Source organism: Magnolia sinica, chromosome 13 (assembly GCF_029962835.1).
Source record: "Magnolia sinica isolate HGM2019 chromosome 13, MsV1, whole genome shotgun sequence".
NCBI lineage: Eukaryota > Viridiplantae > Streptophyta > Magnoliopsida > Magnoliales > Magnoliaceae > Magnolia > Magnolia sinica.
Window position 1 is genome coordinate 61,223,189 of NC_080585.1, and position 18,935 is coordinate 61,242,123.

The 18,935-nt window shown below is 42.5% G+C and overlaps 1 protein-coding gene across 3 annotated transcripts in view; it reads left to right on the plus strand.

The window, feature by feature from the left end:
* The first annotated feature begins 937 nt into the window (after positions 1–937).
* The window catches only part of LOC131223808 (tRNA (guanine(26)-N(2))-dimethyltransferase), a 44,724-nt gene continuing 26,726 nt past the window's right edge, over positions 938–18,935 (plus strand). The window contains exons 1-2 of one of the 3 annotated variants that reach the window (XM_058219319.1): positions 938–1,795; positions 1,988–2,031. In XM_058219319.1, coding sequence (XP_058075302.1) covers positions 1,029–1,795; positions 1,988–2,031 — 811 coding nt within the window. In that variant the 5' untranslated portion in view covers positions 938–1,028. The remainder of the gene's footprint in view (positions 1,796–1,987; positions 2,032–18,935) is intronic. The other 2 variants (XM_058219320.1, XM_058219318.1) reach the window with 2 other exon arrangements.

Sequence of the window (18,935 nt, forward strand, 5' to 3'; positions counted from 1 at the left end):
TTGAAGCATATCCAAGGGCCTACAGCGATGTTTATCTGTTATCTAACACGGACGAAGGGAAAAAACAAATATCAAATTCATCCAAAAGTTTTGTGCCCTGAGTAGTTTTACAGTTATTCAATTCCTACTGTTCATGTGGTGCGGTGCACTTGAGTTTTGAATATGCTTTAATTTTGAGCCCAGAGCTGGAAAAATGAATGGATGGTGTTGATAAGGCACGTACATCACACTGTGCCACACGGAGTTTACTCAGTTCGTAATCTGCATCCGGTAAGTGTGAGGTGATTCACCGGATGCTTGGTATGGATGCCACGGAAAGGTCATAGGTGGGCCTCCAAAACGGAAGTGATCATTCCCTTTGAAGAAAGTTAGAGGGAAAGGAAAGCTGCAAGACAACCAGCTGTTTCAATTGGAACTTGGAAGTGATGATCCTTTCCCAGATGATCGACTATAGAAAAAGAAAAGAAAAAAAAAAAATCAACTGTTTCAATTCAATTGACTAGATCACTGGTTCTTAAATCCGGACGCGGATTGCGTCCTACCCCGCCTGTATCTAAGTTCCGAATGGGCAGTTCTGTGGGTGGGCCCACCGTGATGTATCCGTTTATCCAAGCCGTCCATCCCTCTTCTCTTATCATTTTAAGGCACGAACGCAAAAATGATGCAGATCCAACGCTCAATTGGACCATACCCAATAATAAGCTTCATTACATTAAATGCACAAAGCATTCAATGTCAGTTGCATTGAATGCAAGAGTCATCTGTGGTGTGGTCCATTTGAGTGTTAGATCTGACTCATTTTTGTGATTATGCCTTAAAATGATATTAGAAAAGGGATAAACGGCTTGGATAAACGGATACATCACGGTGGGCCCGCCAACAGATCTGCCCATTCGGGCCAGACACGGGCGGGGTAGGACGCAATCCGCGTCCTTTAACCCAACCAGCGAACAGTATCTGATCTTGCACACTCAGCCTCTTTTCACACGTGCGCCTAACAACCCTTCAATCCGTTCCCGCTAAAACCCATGAACAGAACAGAAAAGAAAAGAAAAGAAAAAAAAAAACAGAAGGATAAACCGCCAACAAAATCCAAAACCCTCTCTCTCTCTCCAAACTTTCAAATGCAATTCCCTCTCTCAAGACCCATCTCATCTCTCTCTTTCTCTCCGCCAAACCCTAACACCAACCCTAGAAACAAAACCCTCTCTCTCCTTCTCTCTCTTCCCTTCCAAAACCATTCCACCATTACTGACCACGACGACGGCAGCAGCAGTAACAATAACAACAACGACCATAGGGGTCTTCTCATCAGTGAAAGGGGCCTTAAATTCCACACCGGCGATTCCTTCTTCCGCTCTGAAAGTGCAGTGGGCCGTGACCTCGCGGTCCTGTCTGCTGCCCTCCACAAGCGATCCAATCAAAACCTCCGTGTCCTTGACGCAATGTGCGGGTGCGGTGTCCGCTCCCTTCGCTACCTCCGCCAGGCCGGTGCGGACTTCGTCTGGGCTAATGATGCCAATGAGGATTACAGGCACACCATTGTGTCGAATCTGTCAGGTGAAATTAGGGTTTCAGATGGTGGAACCCGGAGATGGGTTGTGACGCATTCAGATGCCAATAGAGTTTTGGTGGAGAGGTATTTGGAGAGGGATTTCTTTGATTTGATCGATGTGGATTCATTTGGGAGTGATTCTGGGTTCTTGAGGTCGGCAATTGCAGCAGTAAGGATTGGGGGGTTGGTTTATGGGACGTCGACGGATGGGTATTCATCAGGCGGGCATCGGCCTCAGCAGTAAGTAGGTTCCCTTTCAATTTAATTAATTAATTAATTAATTATTATTTTTGAATTTCTGATTGAATTTCAGAACCTTTTGAACCCAGGACTTCTAACTTTACAGAAACAAGTTCCTTCATTTGGGGACATATTGTTTGAATTTTGTTGGAACTGGGCAATAGCAACATGTTTGTAATTTATTAATTGCAGTGGTATGTGGTGGATTTGCAAATCACCCATAGTGAAATTTCGAGGTAGGTGGACTCATAGCCATCGATGAAGTGAGTACACAATTGCTTTGGCATTTTAGGAAGTGGTATATTGCATAATGGGCCCATTCTTGTGATGAGTTTTTCACAAGGTGTTCCAAAACGGTAACGGTGGCCGTAATGGTCACCACCGTTACCATTATGATACGGGCCATAACAACCATTACAGCCCCTGTATCGGCCGTTACGGCCGTTTTTTATTTTTTGAAAAATGTTGTTACTGGACCATTACGGGGCCGTTACGGCCGTTTTGACCCTGTAACGTGTAACGGTTATGACTGTTACCGTTACGTAACTGATTTTGAATACCTTGGTTTTCCAATATTCCGATTCTAGAGGTCATAACCGAATGGAATTAGTGGCTCTTGAAGATAATGTAGGGAAGATGTGCAACTCTTTCCCTCTATGATTTCATTAAAAAAAAAATTCCAAGTTCTCTCTTTCTTCATGTGACTTGAAGATTGCTTCCATGTGATTTAGATAGTAGGTTTGGTGTGAAGCCATTCCTCTTCGACGGAGTTGTGAGGCGCTTCTACATCCATAAGATCCTATCAGTTAGTGTTTTAATGGTCATTCAATGCGTAGTTATTACACATGTGGCCTTGAATTCTCATAGTCAAATGCTCGATTCTCAATATGTATAATGATTTAGCATAGTTTGTAAAATTTAATTATTTAGATTAAGTCGCTGATTGATCTCACTTGATTGTTTAGCCACATGCATGCATCTTGCATTAAATTTGGTATCAGAGCCATAGGTTTAGCATATGCTATTTTGTCGCATCTAAGTTAGAGTGGCATTTACGCTGAAATTTTGCATTTTAGGGTTTTAATTTCTTTTGTTCACATATAGTTTGCATTCCATATCATCATACCCCATAGTATTACACTCCATCGTACATAACTTAGAGTGTCAGGTCTAGGTTATTTCGGTACCCCTAGATTATACCCACTCGTTCTGGGCATAGTTTTGGTCTACATCCCACCACCATGAACTTAGAATAGATCGCCGAGGCTCGTAACGCTATCAATAACTGTCTTACAGCCATTGAGGCTTACAATAAGACTATCGTCACCCAACTAACCCCGACCAATGTGTGCTTCAATTAGTTAGAAGCCTCCCTTTAGGAGAACCTCAATATTGGGAAAAATGTCCAATCTCAAGTTGGGGGTTAAGTTGAAGGATGTGGACACAGACGTGGTCAAGATGTTGGCTGTGGTGGAGCACATGTGCAACCACATCGTAAGGAGTGTCATGGCCGCCATGACTCAGATGCACATGTCTTGAAGAGCGTGAAAGTTGAGGCCCCTAGTTTTGACAGTTATCTGGATCCCAAGGCATTCATCGACCGGATGGCGGACATGGACCACTATTTTGAGTGGTGTGACATATCTAATGCCCGTCGTGTGAGGTTTGCCAATATGAAATTGGTGGGCCAAGACAAATTGTTTTGGACCAACACGGAGCAGAAGATTGAGAGGTCTGGAGTTGCTCCGGTCACGCACTAGGTAGAGATGAAAGAAATTCCGAAGGAAAAGTATCTCCCCCTCTCGTACCATCAAAAGCTCTTAGACTAGTGTCAGTCCTTTTGCCAAGGAACAATGCCCATGTCAGATTACATCGCTAAATTCGAGGAATACATGATGCGATGTAATATTGAGAAGGGCCCGATGATTACACTCCCGTTTTAAAACGGGCCTCTGAATTGACATTCAACGAGAACTCCTTTCTCGCGACATTGGCACCCTGGAACAAATGTATCAAGTAGTTCAAGACCTCGAGCACTACCTTAAGCCGCAATTTGAGAGACGATTTGACTCTCGAGATTCGAATGTTAAGACTACACCTCAGGGAGCTAAGTCTAACTTTGGGAGTCAATCCAAGGCCCTTATTGGTTCTCAATCCAATCCTAGGGATGTTAAGGGTAAATGTATATAACAAGTACCAACTCTAGGGGAGGTAAATCAGTGCGGTGTTTCAATTGCCAAGGATTCAGTCATTTTGCACATCAATGTCTCTCGAAAGAGAGGAACAAGACCCTCATGCTTGGCGAATGTGAAGAAGAGGTAAATGAGCAGGGCGATTACGAATACGAATACGAAGTATATCAGCCTAATGCGACCGGTGCTAGTGACAAAGGTGCAGAGGATCAGGAAATTGAGACCATGCCACTTGCAATAGTTAGATGTGCCGTAATGTAGGCTAAGGAGAACGATGATTGGCGTAGAACTGTCATCTTCTATACTTATGTCAAGTGTGGAGATGAGTTGCAAAGTGATTATGATAGCAGCAATTGCACCAATGTGGTCTCATCGAGCACAGTGGCTCAGCTAGTTTTAAAGCTTGTTTCTCATCCTCAACCATATCGTGTTGCCTGGGTTGACGCATCCTCCATTCCAGTGTCCTAGCAGTGTCTTATCCCTATATGGTTTGGATCTTACAAAGACAAACTGCGATGTGATGTGGTGCCTATGGATGTCGGACACATCATCTTGGGTAGGCTTTGGTTGTATGATAGAGACACAACACTATTCGGTCTCTTGAATACGTATTCGTTTATATATGAAGGCAAGAGGATTGTCTTGAACCCTCTCCCGCCCAAGAGCACCCTAGATAAGAAAGAAAATGTCAAGAGGGGTGATCAGAAGGATGTGAAGAAACCCCAGTCCAAGTCTTTGCATATTATAAACACAAAAGAAATTAAGAAAGAGACTAAGACTAATCCTGAGGTGTGTGCCTTGATGGTTAAGGAAGTTACACCCCAGGTTGATGTAGAGTTGCCACGTGAAGTGAGTCTGATGATGGAAGAATTTAAGGATGTTTTTCCTAATGACTTCCCAGATGAGCTCCCACCTATGTGGGACATACAACATGCGATTGATCTTGTCCCAGAGTTAACTCTACCTAACCTCCCGCATTACTGAATGAATCCCACAGAGCACATGGCATTAAAGATGCAAGCTAAGGAGCTCCCGAGGAAAGGATTCATTTAGGAAAGCATAAACCCATGTGTTGTGCCCGCCCCTCTCACACCCAAGAAAGGTGGCACGTGGCGCATGTGTGTGGACAGTAAAGCCATTAATAAGATCACGGTCAAGTACCAGTTTCCCATACCGCGTCTTGATAATATGCTAGACATGATGTTGGGTGTCACCATCTTCTCAAAGATTGATCTCAAGAGTTGGTGTCATCAAATCCGTATACACCCAGGAGATGAGTGGAAAACAACGTTTAAAATGAAAGATGGGCTTTACGAGTGGTAAGTCACACCCTTTGTCTTGACCAATTGATGAGGACATCACATCACGTATGCCCTTGCATACGTATCAAAGGATGAGGCGGGCTGCACTGATTTCTCTGTGGCTAGGCGAGTACCCGTGATCGTGCTGAAGACCCCATGTGCATGTGCGAGCATCTGGAAGACCCCACACTGAAAAGATGCACATGAGCTGCTTTATGGAGTAATCCAGATCATTGGATTGGAGGGACGCGACGATCAGGCCATTGGATCGCATGAATCACATGATTGGGCCATTGATCGTTGATCGTCCACATAAGTTTTAGACTTTATCATATTTTAAGATTTAGTTTTTAATAATTTTATATTTGGACACATTATGAATATTTTGGTTGATTTATTTAGACTAGGGCTATTTTCGTTAAAATTCACAAGATGGGGATTATTGTAATTTTATAACTTTTAGATCTATAAAAAGAGGGGGGCGTGTGACCTCTCTCATTTGATTTTGTGATGAAAATAGGAGAAAAGTTCTTGCTTTCTTCTTCCATCTTTATGCAATTTGAAGATACTTTCATGCGTTTGGAAGGAAGATTGGTGTGAGGCTTATCTTCATCAACGGAGGTTCGGGGTCTCCATCTATTCCTACGTCATCTTCTCTTTCTCCCCCATCCAGGTATTTTCTTTAGGTTCTTCATTCACCCAACACAGATCTTCGTCTTTTCCCAAACTCAACTTTCCCATACCCATCCACAATCCAAACCCTAACCGACCTAAACCCTTCCTCCCACGCCACACGTGTGACTGTACGGCCACATGTGTGAATCCCACATGCCCCTTTTGCTTTCACACCATTATTATATCAAAACCCATTTCTTTCATCCCCGAAACCCTAACCTTAAACCTAAAATTCCTAATTTTCCTACTTTCTCAAATTACTCAAACTCTAATTTTCACCCTAGGTTGTATTGGGCTGTCTATTTTGAAATAGACTATACCCTATGCTAAATGGATGTCCCTACATCCATTAGATCATAGTTTCTTTTTTATTTAATGATCTTGTATTACGATATTGGTAGCTTATGTTAGGATTATGCATGATGCTCTTTTGATTTTCATGATATTTGTGATGATTATAGCGATGTTTGTTTTTTTTTTTTTTTTGTTAAATATCTTAATTCGGCTACTTGATCTCACAAGTTAATTGGTTCATGCATCGGTCCTGCATCAAATTTGGTATCAGAGAATAGGTTTAGCATAGGATTTTTGTGTTGCATTTAGGTTAGAGTCACATCTAGGGTTTGCAGAGTATGAATTGCATATAGGATCATATTACTGAAATTTTGTTGGAGTATCTTATTGCTGAATTTTCAGTTCACGGCCCCACTTATACAATTGCTGAAATTTCAGCATAGTAATTTCAGGTTGTCACATTGCTGAATTTTCAGCTTGTAATTTTCAGATTACACCCGTGCTGAATTTTCAGTTTGACACCCTCGGATTACTATATTGCTGAATTTTCAACATAATATTTGAGGAGAGTGACTTGTTGAATTTTCTGGTTAGTATGTCTAGCGTGATCTTTCGGTTAGTACTATCATTGTCATCACATTGTCCTTGGACCTAGGATTTCCTTTAGAGTGTCCTTGCGTATGCCCACTCGTATTAATGTGGGGGCATTTTCACACCGGGATCGAGTGGGGTTGCCTGTGGGATGCAGGGACACACTCGGGGTGGGCGGCCCGTGTAAGGTGGGTGGCTCGTGTGAGGTGGGCCCCATGTGATGTGGGGCCCACGAGGGGGGTTCAGCCTAGGCCCTAACCCATGGGATGTGGAGCCTGGGCTATGAGATAAAGGGATTGATTCACCATGCTCTAATAGTTTGAGCTTTTGGAGCAAGTGGCTAATTATCCTGCATCAAAGTAGTATTAGAGCGGGAGGTCTTGTGTTTGAGACTCCTCACTGAGGGTGATCAATGCAGGGGCATTTTCACATTGGGCTTGAGTGGGGTTGCCTGTGGGATGCAGGGGCACACTCGGGGTGGGCGGCCCGTGTGAGGTGGTACCCATGTGATTTGGGGCCCACGAGGGGGGTTCGGCCAAGGTCCTATCCCATGAGATGTGAGGCCTGGGCTATGAGATAAAGGGATCACATCTAAGTTAGAGTCACGTATAGGGTTTCCTTTTAGAGTTTCCTTGTGTATGCCCACTCGTTCAGGACATGGTTTTGGTCTACACCCCACTATGAATCAAGAGTACATTGCTGAGGCCCTTAATGTTATCAATAACTGTTTGATGACCATTGAAGTGCATAGTAGAACCATTGCCGTTTAATTAACCGTGACCAATGCGCATGTCAATCAACTTAAGGCCTCCTTACAGGCAAACCTCAACACTTGGGAAGACGTTCAATCTTAGGCTGGAAATCAAGTTGATAGGCGGGAGCATGACCGTGGCCAAGGCGTTGGCCATGGTCGAGCATACGTGCTACCACCATATGAGGAGCCTTATGACTGTTATAATTTAGATGCCCAAGTCATGAAAGGTGTGAAAGTTGATACCCCCCATTTTAATGGTCGCTTGGACCCCAAAGCATTCCTTGATTGGTTGGTAGTCATGAACCACTATTTTGAGTGGTATGATATGTCTGATGCCCGTCGAGTGATATTTTTCAAGATGAAGTTGGTGGGCCAGGCCAAACTTTTTTGGACCAACATGGAGCGTAAAATTGAAAGGAAAGGAGAGCCCACAGTTGCGCACTGGGCCGAGATGAAAGAGGTCCTTAAAGAAAAATATCTCCCTCTTTCTTATCGTCAGAGGCTCCAAAACCAGTGGTAGGCTTTGCGTCAGGGATCCATGACCGTTCCAGTTTACATCACTAAGTTTGAGGAGTACATGATGCGATGTGACATTGAGGACCCGATGGTTACATTGTCCAAATTCAGGATGGGCTTCCGATTTGAGATCCAACGAGAACTTTATTCTAGTGATGTTGGTATATTGGAGCACATGTACCAAGTGGTGCAAGACATTAAATACTACTACTTTAAGGCACTAGTTCGTAAGCGTTATGACTCTTGGGATCCAAGTGTCAAGACTTACTCTCAAGGGGCTAAGCCTAACATGGGGAGTCAATCTAGACCTTAAGTTGGGTCCCAACACAACCCTAGAGATGTCAAAGAAAAGGTGATAGCAAGTGCTAGCTCAAGGGAGGTGAGCAAACGTGATGCTTTAATTGCTATGGAATTGGTCACTTTGCACATTAATGTCCCTCGAAAGAAAGGAACAAAGCCCTGATAATTGATGATGGTGAGGAAGAAGGAGATGAACGTGGCGATTTTGAAGAAGAATTTTATCAGCCCAACATCAATGGTGCTGGTGATGAAGAAGTAGAAGAAGAAGAAGAGAGACCACACCACTTGCAGTAGTTAGGGGCGCCTTGACCAATGCTAAGGAGAATGATGATTGGCGTCAGACTACGATATTTTACACTTATGCAAAATGTGGAGAGAAGAATTGCAAGATGATCGTCGATAGTGGCAGTTGTACCAATGTGGTCTCCACTAGCACTTTGTCCCGTTTGGGGTTGAAACCTGAACCGCACCCTCAGCCCTATAGAGTGTCATGGGTGGATGCATCTTCCATGCCTGTTACCCAGCGATGTCTCATGCCTGTTAATTTTGGATCATATTCAGATTTGCTATGGTGTGACGTCTTACCTATGGACGTTGGACACATCATTTTAGGACAACCTTGGCTATTTGACCACGATGTGACGATATACGGCCACTCAAATGTATGTTCATTCATGAAATAAGGAAAAAATTTATCTCTAGTTCCTCTCCCACCAAAAAGCAATGCGGAGAAAAAAACTGAGGGGAAGTCGAGTAACCCAAGGGATGTGGGGAAATCCCAACCTAAGTCTCTCCATGTAATCAACGCCAAGGAGTTTGAGAGAGATACTAAGGTAGATTCGATAGTGTATGCCTTAGTGATGAGAGAAGTTACACCCAAGGTTAGTGTAGAGGGACCCCCCTGAGGCGAAGCCAATTATGGATGAGTTTCACGATGTATTTCCAAAGGACTTACCAGATAAGCTTCCACCCATGAGGGACATCCAACATGTCATTGATCTTGTCCCTGGGTCGACTTTATCAAACTTTCCTCATTATCGAATGAATCCTACGGAGCATGCGGAGTTAAAGTGGCAAGTAAATGAGCTCTTCAGAAAGGGCATCATTCAAGAGAGTATGAGTCCGTGTGCCATGCCATTGCTTCTCACACCCAAGAAAGATGTCATGTGGCGCATGTGTGTGGATAGTCGAGCCATCAATAAAATCACTGTCAAGTACCTGTTTCCCATACCGCATCTTGATGATATGTTAAATATGATGGCGGGTGCCACGATCTTTTTAAAGATTGACCTCAAGAGCGGGTGTCACCAAATACATATAAGCTCAAGAGATGAGTGGAAAACAACCTTTAAGACGAAGGATAGGCTGTACGAGTGGCTAGTTATGCCCTTTGGCTTGACTAATGCCCCGAGCACATTTATGAGAGTGATGACCCAGGTGTTGAGACCCTTTATGGGTAAGTTCCTTGTGATGTATTTTGATGACATTCTTATCTATAGCACATTAAAAGAACAACACCTCCACCATTTGAGGCAAGTTTGCAGGGTCCTCAGAACTGAAAAGCTATACGCTAACCTTAAGAAGTGTACATTTATATCAAAGAGCATCATCTTCTTAGGGTTCATCGTATCATCAGAGGGCATGAGAGCGGACATCGAGAAAGTCCATGCCATAGTTGAATGGCTTGAACCGCACAATATTCATGAGGTGCGAAGCTTTCATGGCTTAACAACTTTTCATAGGTAGTTCATTAGAAGATTTAGCTCCATTATAGCTCCCATCATGGATTGCATCAAGAAAGGGGAGTTTGTATGGACTAAAGCTGCCTCTAGAGCTTTTAAGGAGATGAAGGGCAAGATGAGCGAAGCCATTGTCATGCGCCTTCCAGACTTTTCTAAAGTCTTTGAGGTCGCATGTGACACATCTGGGGTAGGCATAGGTGGCATGCTCTGTCAGGAAGGGCACCCCGTTGCTTATTTTAGTGAGAAGTTGAATGAGGCAAAGCAACGATATTCCACCTATGACAGACTTATATGCGGTCGTTCAATCCTTGCATCGTTCGCGGCATTATTTATTACCGTAAGAATTTGTCTTGTTCTTTAACCATGAGGTCTTATGTTACCTCAGTTCCAAAAAAAAAAAAAAAAACTAAACCCTAGGCATGCTAAATGGGTCCAATTTCTTTTGGGAATACTCTTTCGTTCTTAAACATAAGGCTGGGGTCGAGAACAAACCTGCTGATGCCCTTAGTCGTCGGATGGTGCTTCTCCAAAGTATGAGAGTGGAAGTAATTGGGTTTGATCGGCTGAGAGAGGAGTATCCTACATGCCCAGACTCTGGAGATTTGTATGCGTCACTACGAGATGGTCAGTCAACCGACAGTCGCGGGTTTGTCATCATCGATGAGTTCCTATTTAAAGGTGACAGACTCTGCATCCCCCGTACATCCCTCCATGATTTCCTAGTTTAGGAACTTCATGCAGGAGGGGTAGCCGGTCATTTGGGAAGGGAAAAGACCATTGTCCTTGTGGAGGATAGATTTTATTGGCCAAGTCTCAAGCGAGATGTAGCCAAGATTGTTGGGCAATGCAGGCCTTGTCAATTGACAAAGTAGATGAAGCAAAATATAGGATTGTATACGTCTTTGCCAGTACCCCATGCTCCGTGGCAGGATATTAGTATGGATTTCGTGTTAGGCTTACGAAAAACTATCAAGAAACACGATTCTGTATTTGTCGTTGTGGGCCGTTTTTCTAAAATGGACCATTTCATTCTGTGCTTGAAAAGTCTGATGCCTCCAATGTGGCCAAGCTTTTCTTTGGGGAGGTAGTGCATTTACATGGTCTACTTAAGACCATAGTGTCTGACTGTGATGTACGCTTTATGAGCTATTTTTGGAAGACACTATGGCACATGATGGGAACAAGGCTTCGAATTTCATCTGCCTATCACCCTCAAATAGATGGTCAAACTGAAGTTGTCAATAGGAGTTAGAAATCTGCTTAGATGTCTTATGGGTGATCACGTCCGAACTTGGGATGCCGTTTTGCCTATAGCTAAGTTAGCACACGATAGTTCCATCAATAGGTCCATATGCATGAGTTCATTTGAGGTTGTGCATGGCTACAAACCTAGTAAACCCATAGATCTCATACCTATGTCTGTATCCCATGGGCCATCTAAGTCCGCACATGAGTTTGCACGTCACATACATGAGTTCCATAGTGAGGTCAGGAAGCGAATTAATGTAAGTAATGAAAAATATAAAGTGTTTGCTGATTCTCATCGCACGTTTCATGAATTCCAAGTGGGAGATTATGTCATGGTTCGCATGAGGCCTAAACGGTTCCCACATAGGGCCGTTGAAAAGTTACAAGCGTGTAGTGTAGGACCATACAAAATAATGTAGAAACCGGGTCTTAATGTGTATGTGGTAGACCTTCCACCTACCATAGGAATTAGTTTTACTTTTAATGTGGAAGATCTAGTACATTACAAGGGTCTTGCTACTTCACCTTTTGATACCTTCCTTGCCTACTTGAAGCGAACAGATAGAAGACATACTGGATGCACAAGCAGTTTCCACTCGACATGGAGTTCAGAAATTTCTTGTCAAGTGGAAGCACAGGCCGATTTCAAACGGTACGTGGATTACTGAGGATGAGTTCAACATTTAGATCCAGACATTTTGGAGCGCTACAGAAGTTTTAGTCCGCCAGAGGTGAACTCTTCTCAGCCGAGGAGAGTTGATGAGGACATCACGTCACGTACGCCCTTGCGTACGTATCAGAGGAGGTGGGTCACACCGATTTTCCTGTGGCTAGGCGAGAGTATCTATGATTGTGCTGAAGACCCCATGTGCATGTGCAAGCATCTGGAAGACCCCACACTGGAAAGATGTACATGGGCTGCTTTATGGAGTACTCCAGACCATTGGATTGGAGGAATGCGACAATCGGGCCATTGGATCGCATGGATCACGTGATCAGGCCATTGATTGTTGATCATTCACATCAGTTTTAGACTTTATCATATTTTAGGATTTAGTTTTTTATTATTTTATATTTGGGCACATTATGAATATTTTAGTTGATTTTATTTAGACTAGGGCTATTTTCGTTAAAATTCACAATACAGGGGGATTATTGTAATTTTTGAAACTTCTTGGATCTATAAAAAGTGGGGGGCATGTGACCATTCTCCCATTGGATTTTGTGAAAAAAAGAAAAAAAGGAAAAAAAGAAGGTAACAACTCTTGCTTTCTTCTTCCATCTTCATGCGATTTGAAGATACTTCCATACGATTTGGAAGGAAGATTGGTGCGAGGCTAATCTTCATCAATGGCGGTGCGATGTCTCCATCTATCCTCACGCCATCTTCTCTTTCTCCCCCATCCAGGTATTTTCTTCAGGTTCTTCATTCTCCCATCCTAGATCTTCGTCTTCTCCCAAACCTAACTTTCCCATACACATCCACAATCCAAACCTTGACCGACCTAAACCCATACTCCCATACCACACGTGTGACCGTACGGCCACATGTGTGAATACCACCTGCCCCTTCCGGTTTCACACCATCATTATATCAAAACTCCTTTCTTCCATCCTCGAAACCCTAACCCTAAACCAAAAATTCTTAATTTTCCTACTTTCCCAAATTACCCAAACCCTAAGAGAAAATGCGCTTGAAAAAACACAGCCTCTGAAACACAAGAAACGTCTGTTTTGGTATCCTTCAAAATGTTTGGAGGCTTTTGGAAGCTAAAAATAATTACACGCCACTGTGTAATGTTCCATAACAAGAAAATGAGAAAACTGTGTCATGTTATGTTTATTCAAACCAGTGAGAAACCAGTGAGTATATCCAAACCAGCGAGGAAACTGTGTCATGTTCCATAGAAATAAAAAACAATTACACGCCACTGTGTCATGTTCCATAACAAGAAGACATTTAAGAAAACTGTAGAAAGCTAATAAACACCAAAGCGAAACTTCTAACAGTGAGAAATGGGTGATTGCTATGAATGATATTTGGAAAACCGGAAAATGAGAGGACCATACCAGTGATCTTTAACTAATCCATGGCTTGCAGTTCAATGACCTCGCTGCGAGTAACCAACAGTTTTCCCAAAAAATATTTCTACCATTAGCAGACCAATATCAGTGTATAGTTCTGTAGTAATCCACGTATACAACTATGTGTATCTATTGGAATCGAACACTCTCAGGTGAACTATATAAAGAAATTGGCATCCAACAATCATAATGGACCCTATAGTTCGAAATGAGAGCAATATATCAGAGAGAAATGAACAGTGTCAAATTAGAGATTAACTGTAAATACAAGAGCATCCAGTTTTAACCCAAGTTTGTAACTAACAACTACAGTCGGGTGGTGTGATGCCAAAATCGAGTAGGTGATTAAGCCAAAAACATTGAAAATCTAGAATATTTGGGATTTCTACAGAGGAAATGAACAGTACGATTGATATTTCACAAAACCCCCAAAATCCAGATATCATTTCCCAAATTAATTAGGAAAATCAAAACCATCTACTGCAACGGCGTCTTTGAAGTCCAAACACATTATGAGGATGTCAAAATCCATTTGAAAATTAACAGAGAAGCATAAAAATCCACAAACGCCCAATTTCTGTATTCCAAAATAAGGAGAAATTAGATATCATAAAACCCCCAAATTCCAGAAACCACCACCTCTGTAAACAGAAGACATCCCATAATTGTGTTTTTTCCACATCGATTTTGAGCTCAAACAGTGGTAATAGAAGTCATGGCAGAACCGTATCAAATCGGACATGCATGATGGAAGACCTAGGCCCTGCCACAGCCAGGGTGGCTAACATGCATGTAGGATTTCTAGGGTATGAAGAGCATTGCATGCCGGAGGAAGGGAGAAGTCGTACCTTTGCTAGCAACATTATCTTCCCCCACTAGTGTAATGGCCAGGATGAATAAAAAAGAAGAGAATATAAAACAACGAAGAAAGGGCGTGAAAAATACCTCCTGCCACCACTCCCGCCACAGAACCCTCTTCAATCCCATCTCTCTGGCCGTACGAATGACTGCGGAAAGGATTGGGATTGGGCTCGAGGCGCAATCCAGAGAGAGAGAGAGAGAGAGAGAGAGAGAGAGAGAGAGAGAGAGACGAGATTACAATCCCATGCCAAATCCAGCAGAAGATCTGGCGAATCCCATCGGCCTTATCTCCTTGCCGGGCCAAACACCTTCGCGGCCGTACAATGTTGGAGTGGACGGGCAAATCCCATCCACTACACCGTAATACCCCTGAATCCATCCGTCCAAACGACCCCTAATTTTCACCCTAGGTTGTATTGGGTTTCCTATTTTTAAATAAACTATACCCTATGCTAATTGGATGTCCCTACATCCATTACATCCTAATTTCTTTTCATTTAATGAGTTATGATGTTGGTTGCTTAGGTTAGGCTTATGCGTGATGCTCTTTTGATTTTCATGATATTTGTGATTATTATAGCGATGCTTGCTTCTTTTTTTTCTTCTTTTTTTTCTTTTTTTTTTTTCGTTAAATATCTTAATTCGGCTACTTGATCTCACAAGTTAATTGGTTCATGCATCGGTCCTGCATCACCAACACTCCAAGCACATTTACAAGGGTGATGACCCAAGTGTTGAGACCTTTCATAGGGAAGTTCCTAGTGGTGTACTTTGACGATATTCTCATCTATAGTACATCTAAGGAGCAACATCTCAACCACTTGAGACAAGTCTACAGGATTCTTAGGACTGAAAAGCAATGCCAACCTTAAGAAATGTTCCTTCATGACAGATAGAATTATTTTTTTAGGGTTTATTGTGTCATTGGAGGGAATGTTAGTGGATTTGAGAAATTTAAAAAAGCCTTTGTCAGTTGGCCTGAACCGCAGAGTATTCATGATGTGCGCAACTTTCACGGCTTAGCCATATTCTATAGGTGGTTCATTAGAGGGTTTAGCTCCATTATGGCTTACATCACCGATTGTATACGAAAAGGAAAGTTCCAATGGACTAATGCAACCTCTAAGACCTTTAAGGAGATAAAAGTTAAGATGACAGGAGCTCGTCTCATGCGTCTTCCTAACTTCTCCAAAGTCTTTGAAGTTGCATGTGATGCGTTGGGTGTTGGTGTAGGTGGGGTACTAAGCTAAGAAGGACATCTAATAGCTTATTTTAGTGAGAAGCTAAATGAAGCTAAACAATGGTATTCCACTTATGACAGAGTTCTATGCGGTTGTTCAATACTTGCGCCATTAGTGTCATTATTTGTTACTATAAGAATTCATGTTATTCTCCGATAATGAGGCCTTGCGCCACCTTAATTCCTAGAAGAAACTGAACCTTAGGCATGCTAAATTGGTTCAAGTTCTTCAGGAACACACTTTCGTTCTTAAACCCAAGGCTGAGGTTGAGAATAAACCAGCCGATGCCCTTAGTTGTCGAGTGGTGCTACTCTAGAGTATGAGTGTAGAAGTGACTACGTTTGGGCAACTAAAGGGTGAGTTTCCTATGTGCCTAGATTTTGGAGAGTCATATGCGTCACTGGGGAATGGTCAGTCGAGAGACAATTGTGGGTTTGTCATCATTGATGACTTCCTATTTAAAGGTGACAAACTCTGCATCCCTCGTACATCCCTATGTGATTTTCTAGTTTGGGAATGTTGATGGAGTAGCTAGTCATTTTGGGAGGGACAAGACCATCGCCTTTATGGAAGATAGATTCTACTGGCTAAGTCTCAACCGAGATGTAGCCAAGATCATTAGGCAGTGCAAGACTTGTCAACTGGCGAAGCAAAATATGGGATTGTATATGCCTTTGCCAGTGCTACATGCTCCGTGACAAGATATCAATATGGATTTCGTGTTAGGCACCGAAGACTATCAAGAAACATGATTCCATCTTCGTTGTAGTAGATCAAATTTCCAAGATGGCCCACTTCATTCTGTGCTCTAAAACGCCGGACACCTCCAATATTGCAAATTTCTTTTTTGGGGAGGTGGTATGCTTATATGATATACCTAAGACCATAGTGTCTGACCGCGATTTGCACTTTATGAGCTATTTTTGGAAGACACTGTAGCAAATGATGGGAATGAGACTTCAGTTATCGTCAACCTATCATCCCCAGACAGACGGACAAACTGAGGTTGTTAATAAGAGTTTTGGAAATCTGCTTAGATGCCTTGTGGGAGATCACATCGGGACTTAGGACACCGTTTTTCCTGTAGTTGAGTTAACATATAACAGTTTCATCAATAGGTCCATAGGCATGAGTCCATTTGAAGTTGTGCATGGATATAAACCTAAGAAGCCTATGGAGATCTCATACCCATGTCAGTGTCCCATACGCCCTCAGAGGCTGCACATGCATTTGCATGCTACATTCATGACTTGCAGAGTGAGATCAGGAAGCGAATAAATCTAAGTAATGAAAAGTACAAAGTACTTGCTGATTCTCATCGCATATTTCAAGAATTTCAAGTAGGAGACTGTGATGGTTTGTATGAAGCCTGTACGGTTTCCACAGGGAGTCGTTAAGAAATTACAAGCATGTAGTGCAGGACCATACAAAATACTAGAGAAATTCGATCATAATGCGTATGTGACCTTCCACCTACTGTGGGAATTAGCTCTACTTTCAATGTGGAAGATCTAGTATAGTATAAGGGTCTACTACTTCACCTTTTGGCCCATATTCAAACCCTCACCTGGACCCTGATAGTAGTGATCCTGACCTATCCCCTAATCCATGGCCGTTACCTGATCCATTGCCCTAGCCCTTACCACCCTTACCTTCCTTACCTGCTAGAAGTGAACAAATTGAAGACATATTAGAGGAGCAAGTGGTCTCCATCCGCCATGGGGGATTTCAGAAATTGCTCGTCAAGTGGAGGAATAGGCCGATTTCCGACAGCATGCGGATCACCGAGATAGAGCTTTAGTGTTTAGACTTGGATATCCTTTAGCGATACATGAGCTTTAGTCTGCCAAAGGCGGACTCTTCTCAGCCAAGAGGAGTTGATGAGGACATTCGCGTGTCATCCATCCTAGTTACGCGAAGAGGAGGGCACCGGTATCTCTTTGACTAGATGACCCATACATGGGGCCCATTGGGCCCGTATCATCATGAGCTACATTCTGAGGAGTATTGGGCAACTCCCAAGTTCTCTCTTTCTTGATGTGACTTGAAGATTGCTTCCAAGTGATTTGGATAGTAGGTTTGGTGTGAAGCCATTCCTCTTTGATGGAGGTGCGAGGCTTCCCTATTTTCCATATTCTCTTTTCTCTGTCCAAAGAGGTATTCTTTGCACACTTTCATCTCTTTCCTCCACCCTTTTGATCTATACCCACCTGAATCCCTTCCTTCTTTTCATCATCCACATTAACCCAAACCTTTGAAATCACCAAACCCTAGCCAAAACAGTCCACACGTGTGACCGTACGGCCATGTGTGTGAGCCGTCATAGCTGGCTATACGGTCAGCCCTACATCTCCCTTGATTCCTCTTTATTTCCCCATAAAAACCCCTTGAACCCTATACTTTAACCCTAACCTAAACCCTAGATCCCCAATTCCCAACCTTCCCAAACCATCTAAACCCTAGATTTCTATTCCCTAATTGACCCCAATTTCCAAACACCGCACCCTCCAATTCTACAATTCCCATCAATTAAGACTTGAACATCCCAAATCCTTTTTTCCAATTAAGCAACTTAAGCCCTAATTTCAGTTTTTCCCTAAATCCCATGAACCCTAGGTTAACCTAAACCCTAATTGAGCAAACTCTAATTAGTAATAGCTTCCCTTTGAAGTAAATTAGTTCCTATGCTAATTGGGTGTTTCTACATCCATAAAATCCTATTAGTTTGTTTTAATGGTCATGCAATGCGTGGTTATTACACATGTGGCTTGGAATTCTCATACTCAAATGCTCGATTCTCAATATGTATGATGATTTAGCATAGTTTGTAATTTTTAATTATTTAGATTAAGTCGTTGAGTGATCTCACTTGATTATTTAGCCACATGCATGCGTCCTGCATCACGATACTTAGCGATACACCGCCGATACTTGGAATTTATGATACTACTAATGTTATCAGTATCGCTACTAGTGTTATCAGTATCGTCGAGCTGGAGATATGAGTAATATCGGGGACATTTTGATAATATCATGATACTCTAAACAATAGTGCAAACCAACCTACAAAACCACAATAGGCATAACAAGTGTAAAATGGAAAGAAAATTAAAGGATAAAGAAAGAAAAAGATGTACACCAATTTTACATGGAAAACCTTCTCAATCCAAGAAGGAAAAACCATGGGGCTGTCAAGGAAGAATCCACTATGCAATGTTTGAGGATTACAAGCTTTCTTTCAACCTTAGCTTGAGGATCTTCTTCCCAGCTATACAAAAAAACCCCTTTCTAGAGTCTCTCTTGATGCAAGAGGAAAACCAAGTTTCTCTAGTTTTTTTTT